This window comes from Pipistrellus hanaki (assembly GCF_964339955.1).
Source record: "Pipistrellus hanaki genome assembly, chromosome: 15".
NCBI classification, from domain to species: domain Eukaryota; kingdom Metazoa; phylum Chordata; class Mammalia; order Chiroptera; family Vespertilionidae; genus Pipistrellus; species Pipistrellus hanaki.
The window spans coordinates 31,347,387-31,373,582 of NC_140517.1; the positions used below are offsets into that span (position 1 = coordinate 31,347,387).

The window sequence follows — 26,196 nt, forward strand, 5'->3', positions numbered from 1 at the left end:
GAACATAAGTCCAGAAATACTTACCCAATAGCCCCAGGTTATATTACCACACAGCTGCTGACTGCTAGCATGGCAGAAAAGGCGTTTTCAGGTGTTCATCAGTCTATGCCGTTCATTATATTCCATAAATGAGTGAGATCATGTGATGTTTATCTTTCTCTGCCTGGCGTATTTTACTTAGCATAATGCTCTCCACCTCCGTCCATGTTGCTGCAAATGGTAGGAACTCTTTCTTTTTTTACCGCAGCATAGCATTCCATTGAGTAGATGTACCACAGTTTTTTAATCCATTCATCTGCTGATGGGCATTTAGGCTGTTTCCAGATCTTAGCTATGGTGAATTGAGCTGCTATAAACATAGGGGTGCATATATCCTTTCTGATTCGTGTTTCTAGTTTCTTAGGATATATTCCTAGAAGTGGGATCGTTGGGTCAAAAGGGAGTTCCATTTTTAATTTTTTAAGGAAACTCCATACTGTTCTCCATAGTGGCTGCACCAATCTGCATTCCCACTAGCAGTGTAAAAGAGTCCCTTTTTCTCCGCATCCTCACCAACACTTGTTGTTTGCTGATTTGTTGATGATAGCCATTCTGACCAGTGTAAAATGGTACTACATTGTTGTTTTGATTTGCATCTCTCTGATGATTAATGACTTTGAGCATGATTTCATATGTCTCTTGTCCTTCTGTCTTCTTTCGAAAAGTGTCTATTTAGCTCAGTTGCCCATTTTTTTATTGGGTTGTTTATCTTTATTTTGTTAAGTTGTATGAGTTCTCTGTAAATTTTGGAGATTAAACCCTTACCATTGATATTGTTGGCAAATATGTTCTCCCATGTAGTGGGATTTCTTGTTGTTTTATTGATGGTTTCCTTTGTTGTGAAAAAGCTTTTTATTTTGATGTAGTCCCATTTGTTTATTTTCTTTTTAGCTTCCATTGCCCTAGGATTAGTATCAGTGAAGAAGTTCTTTTGGCATATGTCTGAGATTTTCCTGCCTGTGGATTCCTCTAGTATTTTTATGGTTTCCCGTCTTATGTTTAAATCCTGTATCCACTTTGTGTTTATTTTTGCGTATGGTGTAAGTTGGAGGTCTAGTTTCATTTTTTCGCATGTATCTCTCCAATTTTCCCAGCACCATTTGTTGAATCCACTGTTTTTACTCCATTGTATGTTCATGCCTCCTTTGTCAAAGATTAATTGAGCATAATGGTTTGGGTCGATATCTGGATTCTCTATTCTATTCCATTGGTCTGTCTGTTTGTTCTTGTGCCAGTACCAGGCTGTTTTGAGAACAGTGGCTTTGTAATACAGCTTGAAATCTGGTATTGAGGTCCCTCTACTTTACTCTTCTTTCTCAGGATTGCTGTGGCTATTCAGGGTCTTTTTTTTTTTAATTCCAGATGAATTTTTGGAGTGTTCTTTCTAGGTCTGTGAAATATGCTGTTGATATTTTAATGGGGAGTGCATTAAATCTATAGATTGCTTTGGGTAGTATGGACATTTTAATGATGCTGATTCTACCAATCCATGAACATGGTATGTTCTCCCATCTGTTTACATCTTCCTCTATCTCTTTTTTTCAGTGTCATGTAGTTTTCTGCGTATAGGTCTTTTACCTCCTTTGTTAAGTTTATTATCTTAATTTTTTTGGTGTGATGGTAAATGGGATTGCTTTTTTAGTCTCTCTTTCTGTAAGTTCATTATTGGTGTATGGAAATGCCATAGATTTCTTGGCATTGATTTTGTATCCTGTTACCTTGCCAAATTCATTTATTAAGTATAATAATTTTTTGATGGAGTCTTTAGGGTTTTTTATATACAGTATCATGTCATCTGCGAATAAGGACAGTTTTACTTCTTTTCCAATTTGGATGCCTTTTATTTCTTCTTCATGTCTAATCGCTATGATTAGTACTTCCAGCACTATGTTGAACAGGAGTGGTGAGAGTGGGCATCCCTGTCTTGTTCCTGTTCTTAGAGGGAATGGTTTTAGTTTTTGCCCATTGAGTATGATGTTGGCTGTGGGTTTGTCATCTATGGCTTTTATTATGTTTAGGTATGATCCTTCTATTCCTACCTTGCTGAGAGTTTTTATCAAGAAAAGGTGTTGGATTTTGTTAAATGCTTTTTCTGCATTGATTGATATGACTATGTGAATTTTATCTCTCAAGTTGTTTATGTGATGTATCACGTTTACTGATTTGTGAATATTGTACCATCCTTGCATGCCCGGGATAAATCCTACTTGTTCATGGTGTATGATCTTTCTTATATACTGCTGGATTCTATTTGCTAGAATTTTGTTGAGGATTTTGGCATCTATGTTCATGAGGGATATTGGCTTGTAATCCTCTTTCATTGTGTTATCTTTATCTGGTTTTGATGTTAGGGTGATGTTGACTTCATAGAAGGAGTTTGGAAGTGTTCCTTCCTCTTGAATTTTTTGGAATAGTCTGAGGAGGATAGGTTTTAGTTCTTCCTTGAATGTTTGGTAAAACTCCCCTGTGAAGCCATCTGGCCCTGGGCTTTTGTTTGCTGGAAGCTTTTTGATAACTGCTTCAATTTCATCCATAGTTATCTGCCTATTGAGATTTTTAGATTCTTCCTGATTAAGTTTTGGAAGGTTGTATTTTTCTAGGAATGTGTCCATTTCCTCTAGGTTGTCTAGTTTATTAGAATAGAGTTGTTCATAGTATTTTGTAACAACCCTTTGTATTTCAGTGGGGTCTGTTGTTATTTCACCTCTTTCATTTCTGATTTTGTTTATTTAGTACTTCTCTCTTTGCTTTTGGTGAGCTTAGCTAGAGGTTCATCAAGCTTGTTTATCCTTTCAAAGAACCAACTCTTGGTTTTATTGATCTTTTGTATTGTTTCTTTGCTCTTTATGTCATTCATTTCTGCTCTGATCTTTATTATTTCCTTCATTCTGCTCACTGTGAGCTTTTCTTGTTGCTCTCTTTCTAATTCTTTGAGTTGTTGAGTTAGGTTATTTATTAACTTTTTTTGTTGTTGTATGAAGTAGGCCTGTAAAGCTATACACTTCCCTCTCAGGTCTGCTTTCAATATGTCCTATAGGATTTGCAATGTTGTGTTTTTATAGTCATTAGTCTCCAGGATGTTTTTAATTTCTTCTTTGATCTCGTTGATCACCCAATCATTATTTAATAGCATGCTATTCAGATTCCAAGTGTTTGAGTTTTTTGGAATGTTTTTATTATAGTTTATTTCTAATATTATGCCATTGTGATCTGAGAAAATGCTTGATATGATTTTAATCTTTTTGAATTTGGGGAGACTTTGCTTGTTACCCAATATGTGGTCTATTTTTAAGAATGTTCCATGAACCCTTGAGAAGAACGTATATTCCTTGGCTTTGGAGTGAAATTCTCTGAAGATGTCAATTAGGTCCATCTGGTCTCGTGTATCATTGAGGATTGCTGTTTCTTTGCTGATTTTTTTGTTCAGAGGATTTATCCATTGATGTCAGTGGTGTATTAAAGTCTCCTACTATGATTGTATTGATGTTGATCTCTCCCTTGATACCTTCCAGGAGATTTTTTATGTATTTCGGTGCTCCTGCATTGGGTGCATATATGTTTACCATAGTTATATCTTCTTGCTGAATTGCTCCCTTTAGTATTATGTAGTGGCCTACCTTATCTCTTGTTACGGCCTTTACTTTGAGGTCTATTTTGTCTGATATAAGTATAGCAACCCCAGCTTTTTTCTCGTTTCTGTTTGCCTGAAAAATGTTTTTCCATGACTTCACTCTCAGTCTGTGTGAATCATTTGCTCTAAGGTGGGTTTCTTGTAGACAGCAGATATATGGGTCATGTTTTCTTATCCATTCAGCTACCCAATGTCTTTTTACTGGTGCTTTTAATCCATTTACGTTTAATGTTACTATTGATAAGTACCTGTTTGTGGTCATATTTATCCTTAGTGTTTGTGTTTCTGCTTGTCTTTCCTCTATCTTCTTTTTACAGCAGTCCCTTTAGCATTTCTTGCATTGCTGGCTTGGTAGTGATAAACTCTTTTAGCCATTTTTTGTCTGTGAAGCTTCTGATTCCACCTTCAATTTTGAATGATAGCCTTGCTGGGTATAGTATTCTTGGATTCAGTCCCTTGTTTTGCATTACTTTGTATATTTCATTCCATTCCCTTCTGGCCTGGTGTGTTTCTGTTGGGAAATCAGTTGATATTCTAATAGGAGATCCCTTGTATGTAACTTTCTGTCTCTCTCTTGCAGCCTTTAGGATTCTTGCTTTGTCTTTGGTGTTCGCCAATTTAATTATGATGTGTCTTGGTGTCGGTCTTTCGGGGTTCAACTTGTTTGGAACTCTATGTACTTCTTGGACTTGGATAGATTTTTTTTTTTGCCAATATCAGGGAAGTTTTTTGTCATTATTTCTTTCAGGAAGTTCTCTATTCCTTCCTTCTCTTCCTCTCCTTCTTTTATCCCTATTATTCTAACGTTGTTTCGTTTTGTGTTGTCCCACAGCTCCCTTAGGCTCTCCTCTTGCTTTTTAAGTCTTCTTTCCAGTTGCTGCTGTGTTTGTGTGTTATTTACTACCTTGTCTTCTACTCACTGATGCGGTCCTCAGCCTCTTGTAGTCTACTCTTTAAGCCTTCCATTGTGTTTTGTATTGCAGCTATGTCATTCTTCATCTCCTCTTGGTTTCTTTTCATGTTGGTGACATTCTCATTCAGCTCCTTGTAATTCTCCTTGAGTTGTGTGTAATTGTCATTGAGTTGTGTGCATTTTTCCTCTAGCCGTTTAAACATCCTTATAACCATTACTCTGAATTCTGACTCTGATAAGCTGCTAGCCTCGAATTCATTTAACGCCCTTTCTGGTGATTCCTCTTTTTCTTTCCTTTGGGGATTACTTTTTTTGTCTTCCCATGTTTTCCTGTAATGCTTTAATTATAGATCCACCTGCTTTGCTGCCCAGGTTTCTTGGGGGATGGTGCTACTAGCGTAATCTCTCAGTTTTCCTGTGTTTGTTAATTTAGTGTAGCTCCCTACTTGAGCTATTTGGGTTCTCTTGGTGTAGGCCTATGAGCTTGAGAGGCACAACTGTGGTTTCTAGGGGTCAGCCACTGTTTGGGGGAGAGACCCAATTTTTGCTTTCCTGAACCCTTAATTGTAATTATACTTGCCCTGCGGGACTCACAGTGTGCCCCAGGAACCGTCTGTTGGGGTGTTGGGGCTCAGTGACCTGCTTTTTGGATAGGCGTGACTGTGTTGCCCAGGGTTCTGAAGTTGTGGAGTGGGCAGATCCAGCTTTTGCTGTTGCACCTGTGGTGGATAGGCGCTTACTCCCAGTGGCAGTTCACAAGAGCACCCTCAGTACATTTGTCAATGAGCACACTGAAGGACTCTGAAGGGCTCTGGCAGTGTAGCCGTGCAATTGAGGTGCCTGTGGTCGGTATCCAGACTAAGTGAATACAAAGCCTCTTCTGCTGGGGAGGAGTGTGCTCCCTGCTTTTTCAAGATTTCCCCAAAGAGGAGCTCACAGTGGCTCCCACTAGCACGCTGTGGTTAGTTGTGCTCAGTATGCCAGGCTGCCAGGATGTTGAGCTCTCAGGGTGCAGAACTTCGATATACTCCGAGGGGTCCCGGCACCGCTGTTGAGCAGCTAGGGTGAATGTGGCAAACCTCCAGGAAGAGGGAATTCAGAATTTCCACTGTGGGGCCACGCCACCAAGACTGCACAGAAACACACTTTCAGGTGCTTTCAGTGGCTCCCTACTGCCACCCAAGGAGATGCCCACAAGTGGGAGTAAAGTTTCCAGGCTTGCCTATGGGACGGGGAATGCATAAGTCCCTGTCTGCACCCTGTTTTCAGCCTCTCCCCACTACTGCCCAGCGAGACACCTGCTAGCAGTAGTAAGGTGTTCAGGCCTGTCTATGTGATGATGAATGCAAGCACCCCAGCCCGCACAGAAACACACCCTCGGGTGCTTTCTCCCTCTCATAAGCACTGTCTAAGGAGATACCCGCTAGCAGGAGTAGATTGTTCACGCCTGCCTATGAATGGGGGAGCGCGTGCACCCCTGTCTGCCCAGAAACACACCGTTGGGTGTTTTTGGCTTCTCCCCCATGCCGCCCAAGGAGACACCCCACAAGTAAAGAATTCTGGGCTTGCGCACTAATGCCTGGACTTGGAGATGCCTGGCAAGCCCAGTAAAATGTTTCAGGTTTGCGCACAAACACGCATGACCTGGAGATGCCTGGCTAGCTAGCCAAATAAAGAGATCTGGGTTTGCAAGCAAACACGCACGGCTTGGAGACTTCACTCAGCTAGCCAGGTAAAGAGTTCTGGGCTGGCGCGCAAACACACACTGCCTGGAGATGGCTCAGCTAGCTAAGTAAAGAGTTCCCGGCTGGAGCACAAATGTGCACTGCCTGGAGATGTCTGGCTTGCCAAGTGAAGAGTTCCAGGCTCACGCAAATCTGCAGTTAGGCTGATGGGGAGGGGGAGTTTTACTTACAGCTGTGGAATGGTGTGTCTTTGGAGATCAAGATCCCAGTGTCCTCGGATCTGCAGCTGGGGTCGCAGGATATTGGCTAGAGTGTGTGCTGAGTCGCGGGGCAGTTCCAAGGCCTATCTTGATGGTGATGTTGGTAAGTTTTTTTAAAAAGGCCGTTCAAGATGGCGGGGGCTCCATGCTGGAGTCCCGCTGTCCAGGGAGTGCCGGCAGCGGTGATAGTCTCTCCTTGTCCAGGGGAGGCTGTCGTCCAGCTCCTGCTGCTCCTGCGTGATTTAACTTTCCCTCACTCACACATACACACCCCATGCACTTCCATACACACTCCTTTCATACCCTTACTCACATCCTCTCTTTCAGCTGCTGGTTGCCATCTTTCTCTCCTTAAAATCTGTTGTTTTTTAAATTGTTGTGCGAGGCAGCAGCTTAGGTGCTTACCTAGGCCGCCATCTTGGTTCCTCCCTCCCCAAAACTTATTTTCTTTACAATTTTTTAGATATAGTAGTTCCTATACTCTTTGATTCAGTCATACTTTTAATGAACATTTATTGATTTTCTAATTTACTCTTGTAGGTGCTGAAGATAATTTAAAAAAGAATGAGAAGTGATAAAATGTATAACTTAGTAGGGGTAATGAAACATGTTTGCATGTGACTTCTACAAAGTAGATCAACCGTAAGAGCAGTTAAAAAGGGAGCTCAGCAGAAAGTGAGGGTTAAAAATATAAAAGAGTTGATACACATACAAGTCATAGAAGGATGTATTTTTTTAAAGTTTTTTTTTCATTTTTTTAAATTTTTTTATTTATCTCTTTTTTTAGAGAGAGAGAGGAAGGGAGTGGGATTGAGACATGGAAACAATGATGAGAGAGAAACATCATTGATCAGCTCCCTGCCTCCTGCATGCCCCCTACTAGGGATCAAGCCTGCAACCTAGGCATGTGCTCTGACTGGGAAATGAACCCATGACCTCTTGGTCAATATTCAACCACTGAGCAACACTGGCTGGGCCATAGAAGAAGATCTATTATAAGTATGCATGTCATTAACTTTAAATAGAATATTGCAAATAAAGGATTTGTGCCTCCATTGAGAATTTAGAGCTGGCAAAGATAAGTAGATTTGATATGAAGGAGGAAAACAGGACAGCGCATCATCAGTATGTGTTTATCAAGAACTATTCTTAACTCTGATCTTATAGTAATGAATAGAACATGTAAAAACTTTATACTCAGAGCTTACCCTCCGATGTAGGGATAGATACACAATAAATAAATATATATTAGGTGCTAAAAAGAAAAGTGGAGAAAGGTGATGGGGGTGCTATTTTATGTGACATGATAAAATAAACATTTTCCATTAAGGTGACATTTATGTGGAGACCTGAAGAAGTACAGCAGTACTTCTAGTGTATTTTGAATCTGAGGACTCGTCTTTTTTTGGTCATATGAAGTTCTTGGCAGTCATCTCTTCAAATATTACCTTGCTACTGTTTCCTATTTTCTCTCTAAAGCTCTTGTTAGATGGACATTAGAACATCTGGATCATCTGTAATGCATTTAACTCTTCATCTATTTTTCTATTTATACTGTTTTAACATATATAATGGCTTCATTTGTGTTGATTCTCTCATATAGCTATGAGCTTTTGGCTCGTCAACCTTCCCATTAATTTTTTTATTAAAAAAAAATAGCATAGTTATTTGTAAAATGTACTTATATATACAATGGGGTATAATAACACAATTAATATAAGATTATAAGATAACATGTAAATCTCTAGATATAATTTCTGGCTCTTGACCTGCATACTTATTCAGCTTTACTAGGTAAAACCAAGCTATTTTTCAAGTGCTTGTATCCCATTCTCTCCCTATAATTGATATTATAAGATTTTTTTTTCGTTTTCTTAACAATTTGAATGATGAGTATAAAATTTTATTTCACTGTGTTAAATGATTTGTAGGAATGTCATATATTTTGTAGATACTAATTTTTGGTCAGTAATATGTTTTATAGATATATTTTTCAGTTGTAGCTTCTTTATTTACTTTCTTTATAATATCTTTTGATTAATAGTAATTCCTGGTGTTACTATGCTTAATTACATATTTAGTAGTTTAATTATATATAGTTTATTAAAAAATTATACTTTTTCTTGTATGTATCACATCTTTGGTGATCATAGAAACCTTTCCTGCCCAGCCAGCATGGGTGGTTGAGTGTTAATCTTAAAAAAAAAAAAAAAAAGAAAAAAAAGAAGAAGAAGAAGAAGAAGAAGAAGAAGAAGAAAAAGAAGAAGAAGAAGAAGAAGAAGAAGAAAAAGAAAGAAAGAAAGAAATAGAAACCTTTCCCTTAGCCCAATTTTGTACTGTTTTTTATGTTTTGACTTGGGTATTAAAGTCCTGTTAATGTAACTAGAATTGATTTTTATGAAAGGTATTAAATAGAGATCCGTTGTAATTGTTTCCCATATAGAAAGCAAATTATGCCTCAATTAATAAAAGTTTGTTTTCCACTGATCCACAATGTTTCTTCTATCATATATTAGAAGTCTTTGTTTACATAGTTCTCTCTTGTTCTATTGGCTTTTTATCTATTCCCGACCTAATTATTTTTGCTTTTAGTTTTTTAAATATATTTTTATTGATTTCAGAGAGGAAGGGAGAGGAAAAGGGAGATAGAAACATTAATGATGAGAGAGAATCATTAATCAGCTGCCTCCTACACTGCCCTAACTGGGGATTGAGTCTGCAAGTCAGGCATGTGCCCTGACCGGGAATTGAACCATGGCCTCCTGGCCCACACATTGATGCCCAACCACTGAACCACGTTGGCCAGGCTACTTTTGCTTTCATAAAATATTCTGATCTCTGTAGCGTAGATCTCTCCACCTTTTTCTTCAGAAGTATGTATTATACCTTTTTTTTCTGGTCTTGTATATAAACTTTAAAATTACATATTACATTAAAGTTTCATTTAAAGTGTTGGAATTTTAAAACATCCACTCATGATAAAATTTCTCAACAAAGTAGGGGTACAGGGAATATACCTCAATATAATAAAAGCCATATATGGCAAGCCAACAGCTAACATTATATTCAATAGCAAAAGCTGAAAGTTTTTTCTCTAAGATCAAGAACAAGACAAATGTTCTGCCAATTTTATTTAACACAGTATTTGAAGTCTTAGCTAGAGCAATTAGCCAAGAAAAAGAAATGAAAGATCCATATTGAAAAGAAAGAAGTAAAACTATTTCTTTTGGCTGATGGCATGATATTGTATATAGAAAACCCTAAAGATCCCTGCCAAAAAAACACCAAACTGTTAAAAGTAATAAATAAGTTCAACAAAACTGAAAGATACAAAATCAATATTCAAAAACCAGTTATGTTTCTATATACTTTCTATATACTTACAATGAACACTCAGAAAGAGAAATTTCAAAACAATTTCATTTACAATTGCAAAATAATAAAAATATAGGAATAAATATAACCACTAAAACTATAAGACACTGATAAATTTAATTGAAGAAGAAGACACAAAGAAATGGAAAGATCCCATGCTCATGGATTGGAAGAATTAGTATTGTTAAAATGTCCATACTATCCAAAGCAGTCTACAGATTCAGTGCAATCCCTATCAGAATTCCAATGGCAACTTTGAGAAAAATAGAAACAATCCTGCCATCACTGGTTTGCTCAGTGGTTAGAATATCAGCCCATGGACTGAAGGGTTGCAGGTTTGATTCTAATCAAGGGCACATACCTCATTTGCAGGCTTGATCCCCAGCTCTGGTGGGGGCATGTGCAGGAGGCAATCCATGTGTCACATCAATGCTTCTCTCTTTCTGTCTCTTTCCCCTCCCTTCTACTCTCTAAAAATCCATGGGAAAATATTCTTGAATGAGGATTAACAAACAAAAAAGTAATAGAAACAATCCTAAAATTTATATGAAACCTCAAAAGACCCTGAATAGCCAAAGCAGTTTTGAGAAAGAAGGAGGCATTTGGGGGTATCTTACTTCCTGGTTTTAAGTTAGAGTGGACTTTTGACAATGGGTTTGTACTCTGTGGGTCCACTTAAGCATTTAAGTGCACCTATGCAGTTCAAGCCCACATTGTTCAAGGTTGAACAGTATTTCTGAACCATGGGAATTCACATCAAATTAAATGTTGACTTAAATACTTTGCAGATTTTTAACTTTTTTGGAGGTCAGCATCCCTAACCCCTGTGTTGTTCAGGACTCATCTGTATTTTATAAAACTGTAGTAATCAAAACAGTGTGGTATTGGCCTAAAAACACACAGAGATTAAAAAGAGCCAAGAATATAAAATGGGGAAAGGACAGTTTCCTTCCTTAATAAGTGGTATTGGAAAAACTTGACTAACATGCAAAATAATGAAACTGGACTACTATCTTTCATCATAGAAAATGGACTCAAAATGGATTAGATACTTGAACAAAAGACCTGAAAGCATAAAACTTCTAAAAGAAAACATAGGTGTGGGCTCTTAACAGCCTTGGATTTTTTGGATTTGACATCAAAGCAAAGACAACTAAAGCAAAAAATGGACAAGTGGGACTAAAAAGCAAACTAAAAAGCTTCTGCATAGCAAAGGAAGAAAATAAAAAGGTAACCTATGGAATAGGAGAAAATGTTTGCAAATCATATCCTATATAATAAAGTCCTAATATGCAAATTGACCAGACAGCAGAACGACTGGCAGAATGACTGGTCACTGTGATGTGCACTGACCACCAGGGGACAGATGCTCAATTCAGGAGCTGACCCATGGTGGTCATTGTGCTCCCACAGGGGGAGTGCCGCTCAACCAGAGGCCAGGCTCTGGAGCAGCAAGCTGAGTAGTAAGAAGCAGTGAGCAGGTGGATGGTAAGGAGTGAGGGATCCTGGACTGTAAAAGGGATCCCGGACTGTGAGAGGGATCCCAGATCCCCGGGGGATTAGGCCTAAGCTGGCAGTTGGACATCTCCCAAGGGGTCCCGGACTGCAAGAAAGCACAGGCCGAGCTGAGGTCTTCCTTCCATTCCCCCAACCCCCACCCAATATTTTCATGCACTGGGCCTCTAGTATCTGATAAGGGTATAATATCTACAAAACCATATACAGAACCCATATAAGCTAATACCAGAAAACCAAACAATACAATTAAAAGAAGACATAGAAGTCAAACATTTTTTTGTTATTATATGTTTATTTCTAGTCTGCAGAGGCAAGATTTTTTAAAGGACAGAAAAGGGGGGAAAATAGATACAGAGGCAAAGAAGCATTGAACAGACTGCCAAACTACAGCGAGAAGTCAGGGGAGGTTGTGGGGGGGACTGTAAGAGATCAACCAAAGGACTTGTATGCATCCATATAAGCATAACTAATGGATATAAGACAATGAGGTGTGTGGGGGGGTGGCGGGCAAGTGAGGGCATGTACTAGGGAGTAGGGAAGGCGTGGGGGGAGGTCAATGGAGGGGAAAAGGAGACATATGTACCACTTTTTGTAATACTTCAAACAATAAAAATAAATAAATAAAATAATAGAGATAGTAAAAAAAGAAAAAAAAAAGAAAACAAATGGAAATTTTAGAACTGAAAAGTACAATGGCCAAAAAAAACCCCAAAAAACACTCACTAGATAGATTATATAGGATAATGGATATAATGGAGGGAAATTAGTGAAATGGGAGCAGGTCAGAATTAGTTAATGTGAATAATAGGAAAAAATCTATTGAGAATTAAAACAAAACAAAACAAAAAAAAAACTTCAGGGACATGTGGGACAATAACAAAGGTTTAACAATTTTGCTATTAAAGTCCCAGAAGGAAAGGAGAAAGTTCAGGATTGGGGGAAAAGCAAACAAACAAAACACACACACACACACACACACACACACACACAAAAAAAAAAAAAAACTATTTGAAAATGGTTTACCAAAATTGGTGAAAGATACATCAATTCAAGAAGCTCAACCACCTCAAACAGGATTAACCCAAAGGAATCCATGCCCAGACATATCATAATCATATTACTGAAAATGGATGACAAAAAAAGTAGTAAAAGAACTATAGAAAAATAATTCATTACTTGTAGGAAAACTGATTCGAATGAATAGATTTTGCTTCATCAACCATGTAGGCCAGAAAAAATGTGGGATAATATTTTATTGTGCAGAAGAACTGTCAACCCAGAATTCTATATCCAGCAAAAACTATGAATGAAGGTGAAAACAGGGAAATTAATTTTGCAGATCTCTGTGGCAACTGACTCTGGCCTGAAGATTCATGTGGTAGTAGGAACAGTGGCTAATGAGAGAAAGGCTATATATATCCTATCTCAAAGGGGTAAGCACTTGTTAAATCCAGGAGACAGCTGTCATGTAAGAAAGCAGGCCCAGTAATGCCTGATAATCCAATGTTTTAAGGAAATCCAGATTTATCTATTAAATCTCCTGGTATCTCAAGGCTGGCAATTATTCAAACCTTTAGAAAATTGTTGGGCAATGCTAAACACAAACATATGAATTGGATATAACCTGATTCATCTAGGTTTTAGTTCTATAGAGTTTTCTTTGAACCTCAGAAATTTTACCAAGATATATATAGTTAAAATTTTCATAAATTCTGCTCAACACAGAAGGGAACCATATAATTACTAAGAGTTTTCTTAAGCTCAGGAAATCTCTTTCTTTTGGTTCTGTGCATTCTCCTTCAGATTTTCATTTATTTTTCTATATAACTTTCCTTCCCCAGGTCTGTCACTTTTTTTTTTTTGTCACCCTTTCTGAGGATTTTTAAAAAATTCTAGTTTTAGTGTTGATTGACTTTTCATTATGGAATTTGAAGATAATAGCTTATTTAACACCTTCTTTCTCCACCTTTCAAATATAATTTTATCACAGTTTTAAAATTAAGTCATTATTTAGTATTTAGTTCACTTAATGATTAGGTAAATGGTTTTCATTGCTCAACTTTGTTAATTTTCATGCTGTTAATCCTTATCTTCATTGAGAGGTCCTTAGCTTTCTTATCTGTTATTAACCTAACTCTTCTGACACATTAGATAACTGGTGTATTTTTAAACTGATGCATCCCTAGAATTCTCTGTTTGTCTGCCCCAGTTAAGAATGTTACATATCTGTCATTTTAGAATTTCCCTTCATTCTATGAATGTCCTTAGCATTATCCCATTGATTCCCTTTACCATTCTCCTTTGAATTCCTTTTGACTCTTTTCTGTATTTTTTTATTTTTTATTTTTATATCTTGACTGCTGGATCTCATACCTTATTTTTTGTTTATTCCCTCATTCTATTGAAGCACATCTTCCAAAAGCAACCAAGGAAAGTATGCAAGAGAAGTAAATAGAAAATGTATTTTGTGAATCGTTCCATGTCTGAAAATGTTTTCATTTCACTCCCATTTTTTTTTATTGATACTTTGACTGGAGATGTAAGTTTACATTGAAAAACTTGCCCTTCAAAATTTTGATGGCAAAAATAATAAAAATAAAAATTTATATGACATTGTTCCATGGATTTCTAAACTTTTCTAGCATCTAATGTTTTTGAGAAGTCCAAAATCTACTTAAGTTTTTAGTACTTTTGTGTGACTTGTTTAATCTCTTTGAGTAGAAGCTTTGAGAATTTATTCTTTATTTATGATGTTCTAATATTTCATGTTGAGATATCATGCTGTTGATTTCATTTGGCTTGGCACACACTGAAACATTTTATTCTAGAAACTTTAAAAATATGTATTTTTTTTTAATTGATTTTAGAGAGGAAGGGAGAGGGAAAGAGATAGGAACATCAATGATGAGAGAGAATCATCATTGCCTCCTTCATGTCCCACACTGGGAATCAAGCCTAAAATCATTTTTTTCTTCTTCACTATTTTATTTTATTATATATATATAAATTTTTCTATTATTATTTTCCCCCCGTACATCTCATGGTTATTGTGTCTTTTTTTAAAAAAACACACAAATCTTTATTGTTCAGATTATTACAGGTTTTCCTCCCACCCCCCAACACCTGTCCCCATAGCTCCCCTCCACCTGATTCCCAACCCCACCCCATGCCCTTACCCCTGCCACTGTCTTTATCCATAGGTGTAAGATTTTTGTCCAATCTCTTCCTGCACCACTCAGACCCTCTTCCCCCTGAGAATTGTTAATCCAATCCCTTTCTATGTCCCTATTTCTATTATATTCACCAGTCCATTTTGTTCTTCAGATTAAAAAAATATGTATATATATTTTATTGATTTTTCACAGAGAGGAGGGAAGAGGGATAGAGAGCTAAAAACGTTGATGAGAGAGAAACATTGACCAGCTGCCTCCTGCACACCCCCTACTGGGGATGTGCCCGCAACCAATGTACATGCCCTTGACCGGAATCGAACCTGGGACCTTTCAGTCTGAAGACTGACGCTCTACCACTGAGCCAATCCGGTTTTGGCTGTTCTTCAGATTTTTTATTCACTTGGATTTTAGATTCACTTGTTGGTACATATGTATTTGATGTCTTTTTGTTGTTCATAATTTTTACCTTTACCTTTTTCTTCTTCTTCCCTTCTTAAAGAATACCCTTCAATATTTCATGTAATCCTGGTTTGGTGTTGATGAACTCCTTTAACTTTTTCTTGTCTGTGAAGCTCTTTATCTGACCTTCAATTCTGAATGACAGCTTTGCTGGGTAGAGTAATCTTGATCGTAGGTTCTTGTTGTTCATCATTTTGATTATTTCTTGCCACTCCCTTCTGGCCTGCATAGTTTCTGTTGAGAAATCAGCTGACAGTCGTATGGGTACTCCCTTGTAGGTAATTAGCTATTTTTCTCTTGCTGCTCATAAGATTTTCTCTTTGTCTTTTACCCTTGGCATTTTAATTATGATGTGTCTTGGTGTGGTCCTCTTTGGATTCCTCTTGTTTGAGGTTCTCTGCACTTCCTGAACTTGTAAGTCTATTTCTTTCACCAGGTAAGGAAAGTTTTCTGTCATTATTTATTTCAATATGCCTTCAATATCCTGCTCACTCTCTTCTTCTGGCACCCCCAAAATTTGGATGTTTGTACGCTTTAAACCACCCCAGAGGCTCCTTACACTATCCTCACACTTTTGGATTCTTCTTTCTTTTTGCCTCTCTTTTTTGGGTGATTTTTGCTTCCTTATATTCCAGATCTTTGGTTTGATTCTTGGGGCACGTTGGCCTATAGTTGAGTTTCTGTATATTCTTTATTTCAGACAGTGAATGCTTAATTTCTGGCTGGTCCTTTTTCTTTTTTTTTTTTTTTTTTTTTTTTTTGTATTCTCATTAAGGTCCTTGAAGGTCTCACAAAGCTTTCTTGGAGGTCTCAAGTTTCTCAAAGGTTTTTAGAAGATTCTTGAGTAAACTTATAAATGTGATTCTGAACTCTGTCGTGCAGTAGTTTATTTTCCTCTGTCTCTCTATTCGTGACATGCTTCTGTGTCTCCTCATTTTGGCTGCCTCCATGTGTTAATGGAGTGGCTTTGTGTGGTCTGTGACCTATAGGGGCCAGTAGCTCAGCTTCCCCAATTACCTGAGGTTGTTGCTTTTGGTATATCCCTTTGTGGGCTGAGTGCATAGACTTGGTGTAATTAATCCTTGATTGCTGTTGGTACACTGGGAGGAATTGACCTCCAGACCACTTGCTGTGATGATCTTCTGTGTCTATAAAGGAAGAACTGCTGTGCTGGAGACATGCCTTGTTTCATGCCTTGGTGCTCACTGAGTCCGTCTCCTGAATGTGTCACTTATGGGTGTGAGGGGTTAAAACTGAGCACTAGGAACACTGGCTTTTGATCTCCAATGGGGTGTAATAGTTCAGCTACTGTCTCAGGCCACCCTGCAGGAGCTACAGCGAGAACCATGGTCCTTTCCTCCTTGGACTTTAATAGTTTGTTAGGTTAAACTGCAACAGAGAGTGCCATTCATATGCAAAAGCCAGTGCTTGGAGCTTGGGTGTGTTGTTTGTAGGTTGCACGGGGCGGAGTCTCAGGGCAGCGTCTCTGGGTGTCATTTGGCTGGGGCGTGGCCAACAGCGATGGCTGCCCGTCCACCACATCTCTGAGTGAGTCCTGCATCTCCCTGTGTCTCGCGCTCCCTGCACAGCAAACAAATATTCTTGTGTGCAGCTCTGTAAGCAAACCACCCTCACTTTCCAACCCGATGGCAGACAGTCTAGCCTTTCCCCAGAAACTGGAGTTCAGAGAGATGTGGAGCTTGTCTCTCTTCAGCAACGCCCTCCGCCAGCCGGATCCACCTCCAGCCCATATCGCGTCCTACCCCCCACCCCACCTCAGTTTTTCAGCGCTTGTGCCCTGAATTCTCCTCTTTATCTTTCAGTCTAGTTGCAGGGCTTCCTTCCAGCCATCTTTCCCTTGGGTTTTGGGTGATAGAATTTTATTTTTTATTTTTATTTTTGTAATTGTTGTGCATGGCAGCAGATTAGGTGTGTTTACCTACGCCACCATCTTCGTTCTCTATTCCCATGCTTGTATAGAAATTTGTTCATAATACTATCTCTCAAGTACAAAACAGTTATTTTATACTAAATACAATTCATATACTATTTCCAATTCTCACAATGATTGTAAGCATTAGCTACCATTCCTATGTTATAGACAGAGAGTTGGAGACTCAGAAAGACGAACTAATTTGCCAAGGACAAAAGTGCTTATAATTAATGCAGTTTAAGATAAAGAACTCATACAACTGATTCTTATACTTTGATCTTTCAATAGCAATATACTATCTTTCATTATATTCTCTTTGAACCTACAAAAGCCCTTCCTGTCAGTTGGTCAGTACCATTATAGTGCTTGTGCATGTATGTGTTCAGTTTCTTTCTTCTAAAGTCAGCATCAGAGAATTTTAAGGCAAATAGTATTTTCATCAAATCCCAAACATATTATCTAGCCCCCAAAGAATCCTTCCTATCTACTACTCATGCTAGGTTCATTCAACATCTGACCTTTTTAAAGCTATTCTCCCATCTGAATTGATGCCCTCTATTTCTTTATCACTGTTAAAGAGACCCTGGACCTCTAGTTACTGAATCTAGAAAAATGCTGTCAAATAGAACTTTCAGCAATAATGGAAATGTTCTATATTTGTGATTTACAGTATGGTAGCCATTAGCCACAGTTAGCTATTGAATACTGGAAATGTGAATAATGCAAACTGAATTTGAATTTTTATTTAATTTTTAACTAAGTTTAAACAGATAATGTTAGTAGGTACTGTAATGGCCAACACAGATCTAACCAAGGGCTAGCAAACTTTTTCTTAAAGGGTCAGATTGACCAGTAGGTCACAGTTTGATTCCCGTTCAGGACTCATACCTGAGTTGTGGGCTCAATAAGAGGGGGCATGCAGGAGGCAGCCAGCCAGTGATTCTCTGTCATAACTGATGTTTCTCTTTTTCCCTCCCTCTCTCTGAAATCAATAAAATCATGTTTAAAAAATAAAGGTTCAGATTTAGGTATTTGGTTTGTAGACAAAGTGGTCTCTGTTGCAACTACTCACTTCTGCCATTGTAGCTCAAAAAGTAGCCATAGACATTATATAAATAAATAACTCTGGCTACGTTCCAATAAAACTTTACTTATAACAATTGTTGCAGTGCTGCAGGTATACTTCTCCTACCCCTTAGAATTTTCCCTTTGACATATTAATTTAATTCTGTCAACTCTACTTAAGTATGATAATTTCCCATACTTTATACTTTATGCTGTGTAATGCTCTTATACTGTATGTATACAGTACGTGTGTGTATGTGAGTGATTAGAGTCATCTTATAACAAAGGAGAGAAGACTAAGTTATGTGTATATTTAGCAAGCTCCCCTTTGTAATTCCTACCTATGGCAATGCTTGCAAACCAATGGCCTACTTTCTGCCTTCATATTACTATGTGATCTCTTTTCACTCTTCTAGTCCATTATATGGTTTAATTCTTACATTTCAATTGAAGTTTTATTTCTCCCAAACAATAAAACTGTGAGTGATTGCTTTAATATTTTCTTTCAGTCCTGGGATCAAGATGTGAAACCAAGAAATTATTTCTGAAGAAGGAAATTAATGAAATAGAGCCAGCCCCGTGGGAGATAATGGGAAGATTTACAAGACATGACCTTCAGTGCTCTAGTTTCAGAGATAATTGGGAATGTAATGACCAGTTTGAGAAACAACATGGCTCTCAGGAGGGAAATTTTAGTCAACCAATATACAACCATGAAAGCATGCCCACTTTTAATCAGCATCCATCCTTTATATTACAGCAAATCATTCATAACAAAGAGAGATACTGTGCCACTAAAGAATATAGGAAAACCTTTAGACATGACTCACAGCTTACTACACATCAGGTTATTCATACCATTGAGAAACCCTATGAATGTAAGGAATGTGGAAAGGCCTTCAGACATCCCTCAAGACTCCGCCATCATCAGAAAATTTATACTAGCAAGAAATCCTTTGAATGTCAAGAATGTGGAAAAACCTTTATTTATGGCTCAGACCTTACTCGACATCAAAGAATTCACACTGGTGAGAAACCCTATGCATGTAAAGAATGTGGGAAGGCCTTTAGTAGTGGCTCAAACTTCACCAGACATCAGAGAATTCACACTGGTGAAAAGCCCTATGAATGTAAAGAATGTGGGAAGGCCTTTAGTAGTGGCTCAAACTTTACTCAACATCAGAGAATTCACACAGGGGAGAAGCCCTATGAATGTAAGGAATGTGGCAATGCCTTTAGTCAGAGTTCACAACTTATTAAACATCAGAGAATCCATACAGGTGAGAAACCCTATGAATGTAAAGAATGTGAAAAGGCTTTTCGTTCTGGTTCAGACCTTACTAGACACCAGAGAATTCATACTGGTGAGAAACCCTATGAATGTAAGATATGTGGGAAAGCCTATTCTCAGAGTTCACAACTTATTAGTCATCAGAGAATTCATACTGGTGAGAAACCCTATGAATATAGGGAATGTGGAAAGACCTTTAATTATGGCTCACAACTTACTCAACATCAAAATTTGTACTGGTGAAAAACCACAGAATATATGAAATGTGTGAAGGCTTTTAATTATAGCTCAAAACTATTCAACATCAGAGAATTAATCTTGATAATAATCTTTCTAAATAGGGTAATGTATAAATGTTATTTGTTGACTACAGCTTATTTTCCCAAGAAAAATGTAGGAAAAACACCCGTAAGTAGAGTATATTTTGGAAGTTCTTTAATAAAATTTGTATTTCTCTTGACATCAGATAATTCAACCTAGCATGTATTGAAAATGACAGAGCTTTTGACACCTTTATAACCTGAAACATCAGAGATTTGTGCTGAAATGTAATCCTGTGTTTTTCATATTCCTCCCTAATTTGTCTATAGTTATTATATTCTTGATCTTATTTCATCTTAAATTTATATGATTGTAAAGTCTGACTGTTTACATCATGGTTTGTAAAATACCTTTATTTTTAAAATACCTTCAATAACAGAGAAGTGGCTTCTTTATTTTTGACAATGACTTACATTTTGCTTTTTACAAAATTTAGGTTTTCTTATTGTAAAAACACCCACGAACAATTTTGCATTCAGTAAATAGAGATCCTTTAATGGCTTCCTGATGTTTCCTTGTGTTGCTCTAATGCCATTTTATTAAGCCCCTATTGATAGACATTATCATTTCTTTCAGAGTTTTTGTCATCATACACAGTGCCCTGATGGACATTATCCCTTAATATATATTTTTATCATATATTTTATTTAATTGCAGAAATAATGCATGAATATATTTCCTTATAAAGATTTAGCCCTAGCTCATTTGGGCCAGTAGATAGAGTATTGACCTGTGGACTGAAGAGTCTCAGGTTCAATTATGGTCAAGGGCATATGCCCAAGTTTTGGGCTCGATCCTTGGTTGGGGGCATGCAGGAGGTAGCCAATAAATGATTCCTTCTTATTATTGTTTATTTCTCCCTCTCCCTTTCTTAAACCAATAAAATATTTTTAAAAAGATTTAAACATTACAAATAAGAACCTTCACCACTATCCTTATATCCATTGTCCTTCCCAAAGGATAGTTGTTATCTGTTTAGTATTTATCCTTCCTGAGAATTTTTCTATTTTATACATGTATATCTCCATAGAAATTATAAAATGGGGATAATTGTAATACCTACCTCATAATTTTGTGTAAGGGTCAAATTATACAAAGTGTTTAAAAGAATGCATGTCATAACTACTGACATTAGTCATTCTTGTCATCAGTATTATTTGTTGAAAGGCAACTATTTCTGAAGACCTTAATCAACATCAGGCAAGATATGTAATTGAAGTTGAGAGTAATGAATTAAGAAAATTTTCTATCATTTATTTCTTAGGGAACATGAAATAATCTTGGGATTTGGTGGGGAAAGTAGTGTGTGTAATGTGCAGAGAGGATCTTATTCAGACTGGCATCCTTTTAATTACTTATAATATCTAATATTAAAATAGTGTTGTAATGTACCCGTGAATCACACAAGGATGCCTCAAGAAGTTGAATCAAGGAGCCACATTTCATAAGCAAGTTAGTTGTCTACAAAGATTAATTATAGTTTCAGGTCTTGGGACCACTTAGTCAATGGAAATACATTATCTGGAGCCACTGAGGCAATTTAGAGTAATTGTGCTGTCCTGTTTTCCAGATGCAGAGAAATGTGTTTTGAAAGACCAGTAAGATCACAATCATTGGGATATTCAAACCACATTCAATGGAGTATTCAATTGAATGGGATAACATATAAGTTCAGAAAATCAAAATAACTTTTATATTATTTTTAGCAAGCAAATAATTATAGAATCCAAATCAACAGGGTTAAAATATTAAACAGCACTTTCCCCCCACGCATGGTTGCTACCATGCTTCAATAAGATATAGACAGAATACTTCTGAAGAAAAACTATGGAAAGACAAACAGCATTAAGTTTGAAAAAAATTGATTAAATATATATGCATATAGGTAGAGACACCTTAGAATTACTGATTTAAAATCCTGTACTGAATACTATTCTTCTTCCTAATATATTTGAAAAACCTTAACAAAATTATTTTGTAGGAAGATAAAAATTACCAGTATTGACTCAGAAAATCAGAACTTTTGGAAGACTCTTACAAACACAAGAAAATGGAAATTATCTGAATAATAGTAGCTATTAATTGACAAAGCACCAAACCCAACCCAATTTTTTTTTTTCAGGCAAAACATTACCAAATGGTCAAGGAATACTACCTAATAAAAAAGTAATATGCAAATTAACCATTACTCTGCTACACCCACAAGCCATGCCCACCAGCCAATCAGAGCAAGTATGCAAATAAATCCAATCAAGATGGCCACAGTACAGAGAGCAGGAGGGAGGCTTGGGTTTCCCTGGCAATGGAGGAAGCCACCCTTTCCACCTGCCCTTTCCAGCCTAACCCTCCACTGAAAGCTACAAAGTTTCAATTATAGAAGGTAAACAAACCCAGACAGAAATGGCGGCAGCCACAGAGCTGGAAAGGGCAGAAGGCTAGGGTTGCCCCTGGCAATGGAGGAAGCAAAGCTTTCTGCACAGCCTGGCCTGCCCAGGCCTCCACTCCAGGATAAAGTGTTCAATCATAAAAGATACATAAATTCCAACAGAAATGGCAGCTGGCCATGGAGCAAGCAGGAGGCTTGGCTCTGCTCCAGGCTACAAAATTTCAATTGTAGAAGGTAAATAAATTCCAGATACCAGAGCCTCTGCTTGGGTCACCAGGGGGCGTGGCTGGCCTAAAAACCACCACAGGCTCCTCGCTCAGGCCACCTCACGCTCCAAGGGAATCCCACCCTGATCCAGGACACCTTTAAGGGCAAACCAGCTGGCCCCCACCATGCACCAGGCCACTATCCTATCTAATAAAAGAGTAATATGCAGATTGACCATCACTACAACACACAATATGGCTGCCCCATGTAGTCAAAGATCCTGCCCCCATGTAGACACAAGATGGCCAGTAGGGGAGGACAGTTGGGAGGCACCAGGCCTGCAAGGAAGGGCAGTTGGAGGCGATCAACCCTGCAAGGGAGAGCAGTTAGGGGTGACCACGCCATCAGAGGAGGGAAGTTGGGGGCAAACAGGCTGTCAGGGGAGCAGTTAGACATCAATCAGGCTGGCATGGGAGTGATTAGCGGTGATCAGGCTGGCAGGCAGAAGCAGTTAGAGGCAGGCAGGCGAGCAGTTGGGAGCCAGCAGTCCTGGATTGTGAGAGGGATGTCAAACTGCCTGTTTGGCCTGATCCCACACACCATTGGGATTGAGTCTAAATGGCCAGTTAGACATTCTTTGAGGGGTCCCAGATTGTAGAGGGTGCAGGCTGGGCTGGGGGACACCCCTCCCTGCCTCCATGCACAAATTTCGTGCACCGGGCTTCTAGTTTTTATATAGCAGTAGACATGTCAGAAAAATGTTAATTTTTATATTAGAAGTGCATTAGAAGAATACAAAAAAGGAAACCTTATTTGTCAATACCATCCATGAAGTTGTTACATGCAAACTAAAGAAGTTAGCAAACTGTGTATGAAAAGAATAACAAATGAACCTGATTGGGACAATAGTTAAGCAGCATGCCCAGTGGCCATTTCCAGCTAATAAATGTTCTGAGGAAAATCAGGCCCCATTTGCCAGCTCTTCTGACTTAAAGAGCATTCAGAAATCTACATACTTTTAAGTGTGTGATGGCTCTTGATTTTTAAATGGCAGCTCAGATTTAAAATAAAATAAACCATGAGACCAACAAAGATATACCATTATAAACTCTGCAAGTGGTTCATGGGTTACTTTTCTGGGCACTAGAGCAGTGAGTGTGCTAAAGGCTTGTAAGAGGAGGTTTTAAATGCCTTGCCATCAAGGAAATATAAGAGGGCGGAACAACTAAGATAATTTACCTGGAATTTCTTAGATGTGAACAGTGGTCAAAAATACACAGGTAAAGTAGCTAACCTCTGAGTGTAAATTCTTTTTAAAAAACAAACTACATCAGCCTCAATATTTTCCATATTTTAAAAATTTATTCTAAGCATTATGTCAGTTACATAAAATATACATTCATGTGCCACTTAACTGACAGGGATGTGTTCTTAGAAATATATTGTTAGATAATTTTATTGTTATGCAAATACCGTAAGTTCTACTTACACAAACCCGAATGGTATTGCATACTACACATCTGGCTACATGGCATACCACTGTTGTATATACAGTCAGTTGTTGACTGAAACATCATTTTATGTTTTATATACATTTTCTAAGTTATATATGTATACACACACAACTGGGGGGCGGGGGAAGAGAGAGAGAGAGATAAACTCTCAAGAGAAAAATTAGCCAGACCATCACAATTTTGCACTAGCAACAAATGTGTCAATGGAATTATGTATTGTGTTTTAGACCAAGGATCAGCAAACTTTCCATAAACGCCAGATAGTATACATTTTAGCTGTTGTGGACCATTGAAATTAAAAATATCCCATATGTTAGCTTTGTTTAGATTTAACTTAGTGTTTTGAGATGGTGCGGGGGCCTGATGCGGTGGAGATCTCCCTTTTCCATGGCCAGCACAGAAAGAGATGAACGAACAGGTTCTAAGTGGAGGTGGCCAGGGATTGAGAAATTATATAAATAAAGAGAGAAGACACAGAGATAGATTTTAAGCTGGGAGCTGGGAGGGCCACCGACCTCCTCTGCCAGAGAGACAGACGATGACCTCCTGAGCCATGAAGCACATCTATTTATTCTCCAATCCAACATGGGGGTTTCACAGGAAAACAAGGAGCCTGGGAGCCCACTCCTTCCTCCCAGACAAACACAAGCCAGGAACTAAGAACATCTTCGCACTCCCAGGGCGGGAGTGCAACTGACATGACTCCACCAATATCCTGGGCCCAGTCATCAACAATCTAAAGAATGTCCATCTGTCTTCCCAAGTGGCCATCTACAAGATGGACCTTTCTTTCCTGTGCCTCAATTTTCATGCTCATCAAGCAGTTTCCTACATTGTATGCATATCATTCTGTGAAAGGAAAATCACATACCCAAAGTTATAAGTCTGTCCTTTCATTCTCTGCTACCTCTTTTCTTAGATACCATGTTAAAGTGTTTTATTTGTTTCAATATTGAGTTAATTTATTTGCAGACATATCTTATAATCAATTTGAGAAAAGTGGAGAAAAATATCTGCAAATGGGAGAATTATTAGACACTACTTGGTTCTAAAGTTTTACGTTACTACCAAATGAGAATTTTGACATGGAATTTCATATTCTTAGTTAGTATATTTAAGTCATTTATTAAGTTCCTCATCTAAAATTATAGAAGTAATGCATTTGTACCCAAACCAATGAAATGACAATAAAATAAAAAAAATAAATCCTCTCCATTCTTCACTCTTTCCCTCTGTGCATTTCCTTTGAATTATGTTTAAACCTTGTATATATCTCCCATATATTTCTTTGAACTTAAACATTAACAAGCAAATTACTTTATTAATATATTTTTGCAAAAAATTATATGTTAAACATTGATGATTTACTTTTTTAACATTCACTTATACATTTTGGATTTTCCTTCAAGGCAATCAATGATTTGATGATTACAGTATATTTCACAGTATGCTTGTACCTATTCTATTCCCCAATTATGATATTTCAGTTTGCTTCCTGTTTGTAAATTAAAAGTAGTGCTGCAATAAATGTTCTTATATTTTTGTCTTTTTTATTTTTATAAAATAGGTATCCCAAACCATTTCCAGAGTTTTCTGTTTCTTAGGAAGGCCTTTCTTATAGGAAATTTTAGAGGGCATTTGGATAAAGGAAAAGTGTATAGTTTTTCATGTGTGCTTATGTGGGTGAGTATACACACATATAGATTTAACATTTTAATTCATCTGGAATTATTGTATATGGTCTGACACAGGACCATATACAGCTTTATATTCATAAATAAAGCCAATTATCTCAGGACCAATTATTAAACTATTCATCTTCTACTGAATTAAAATATTATTTATCATATATTAAATGCTAATCTTCAGATCTAGTTTTGTGCTCTATTTTCCAGCAATCTTTGAATTACAATATTCAGTAACTTAATTATTTGGAAATTAAGAGCTATGTTATTAATATACAGTTTTGTAAATAAAAACAAATGTGTCATTAGAATTTTTTCTCATTTTTTTAAATTAAGGTATTATATGTGTACATACCTTACTAATCCCCACCCCCCACTCCCATATATGCCCTCCCTCCCCAGAGTTTTTCGTCCATTGGTTATGCTTATATGCATGCATACAAGTCCTTTGGTTGATCTCTTATCTCCCCCATATCTCCCTCCCCTCCCCGCTGTAATTTGACAGTCTGTTTCTTTACGTCTCTGTATCTATCTTTTTGTTCATCAGTTTATAACGTTCCTTATATCCATAAATGAATGAGATTATGTGGTGTTTTTCCTTCATCGACTGGCTTATTTTATTCAGCATAATGTTCAATTCCATCCAGGTTGCTGCAAATGATAAGAATTCCTTTTTTTTATGGCAGCATAGTATTCCATTGTGTAGATGTACCAAAGTTTTTGGATCCAATCATCTGCTGA

The 26,196-nt window shown here is 37.5% G+C and overlaps 1 protein-coding gene across 15 annotated transcripts in view; it reads left to right on the forward strand.

The window, feature by feature from the left end:
- ZNF566 (zinc finger protein 566) overlaps window positions 1-25,915 on the forward strand; it is a 148,576-nt gene extending 122,661 nt beyond the window's left edge. For 12 of the 15 annotated variants that reach the window (XR_014796887.1, XM_084905224.1, XM_084905220.1 and 9 more), the window contains one exon: window positions 18,561-21,034. Coding sequence is in view for 14 of the 15 variants with exons in the window: in XM_084905224.1 (XP_084761350.1) it covers window positions 18,561-19,585 (1,025 nt within the window). In the remaining variant the exon portion in view is untranslated. The other 3 variants (XM_084905221.1, XM_084905222.1, XM_084905223.1) reach the window with 3 other exon arrangements.
- The last annotated feature ends 281 nt before the right edge of the window (window positions 25,916-26,196 follow it).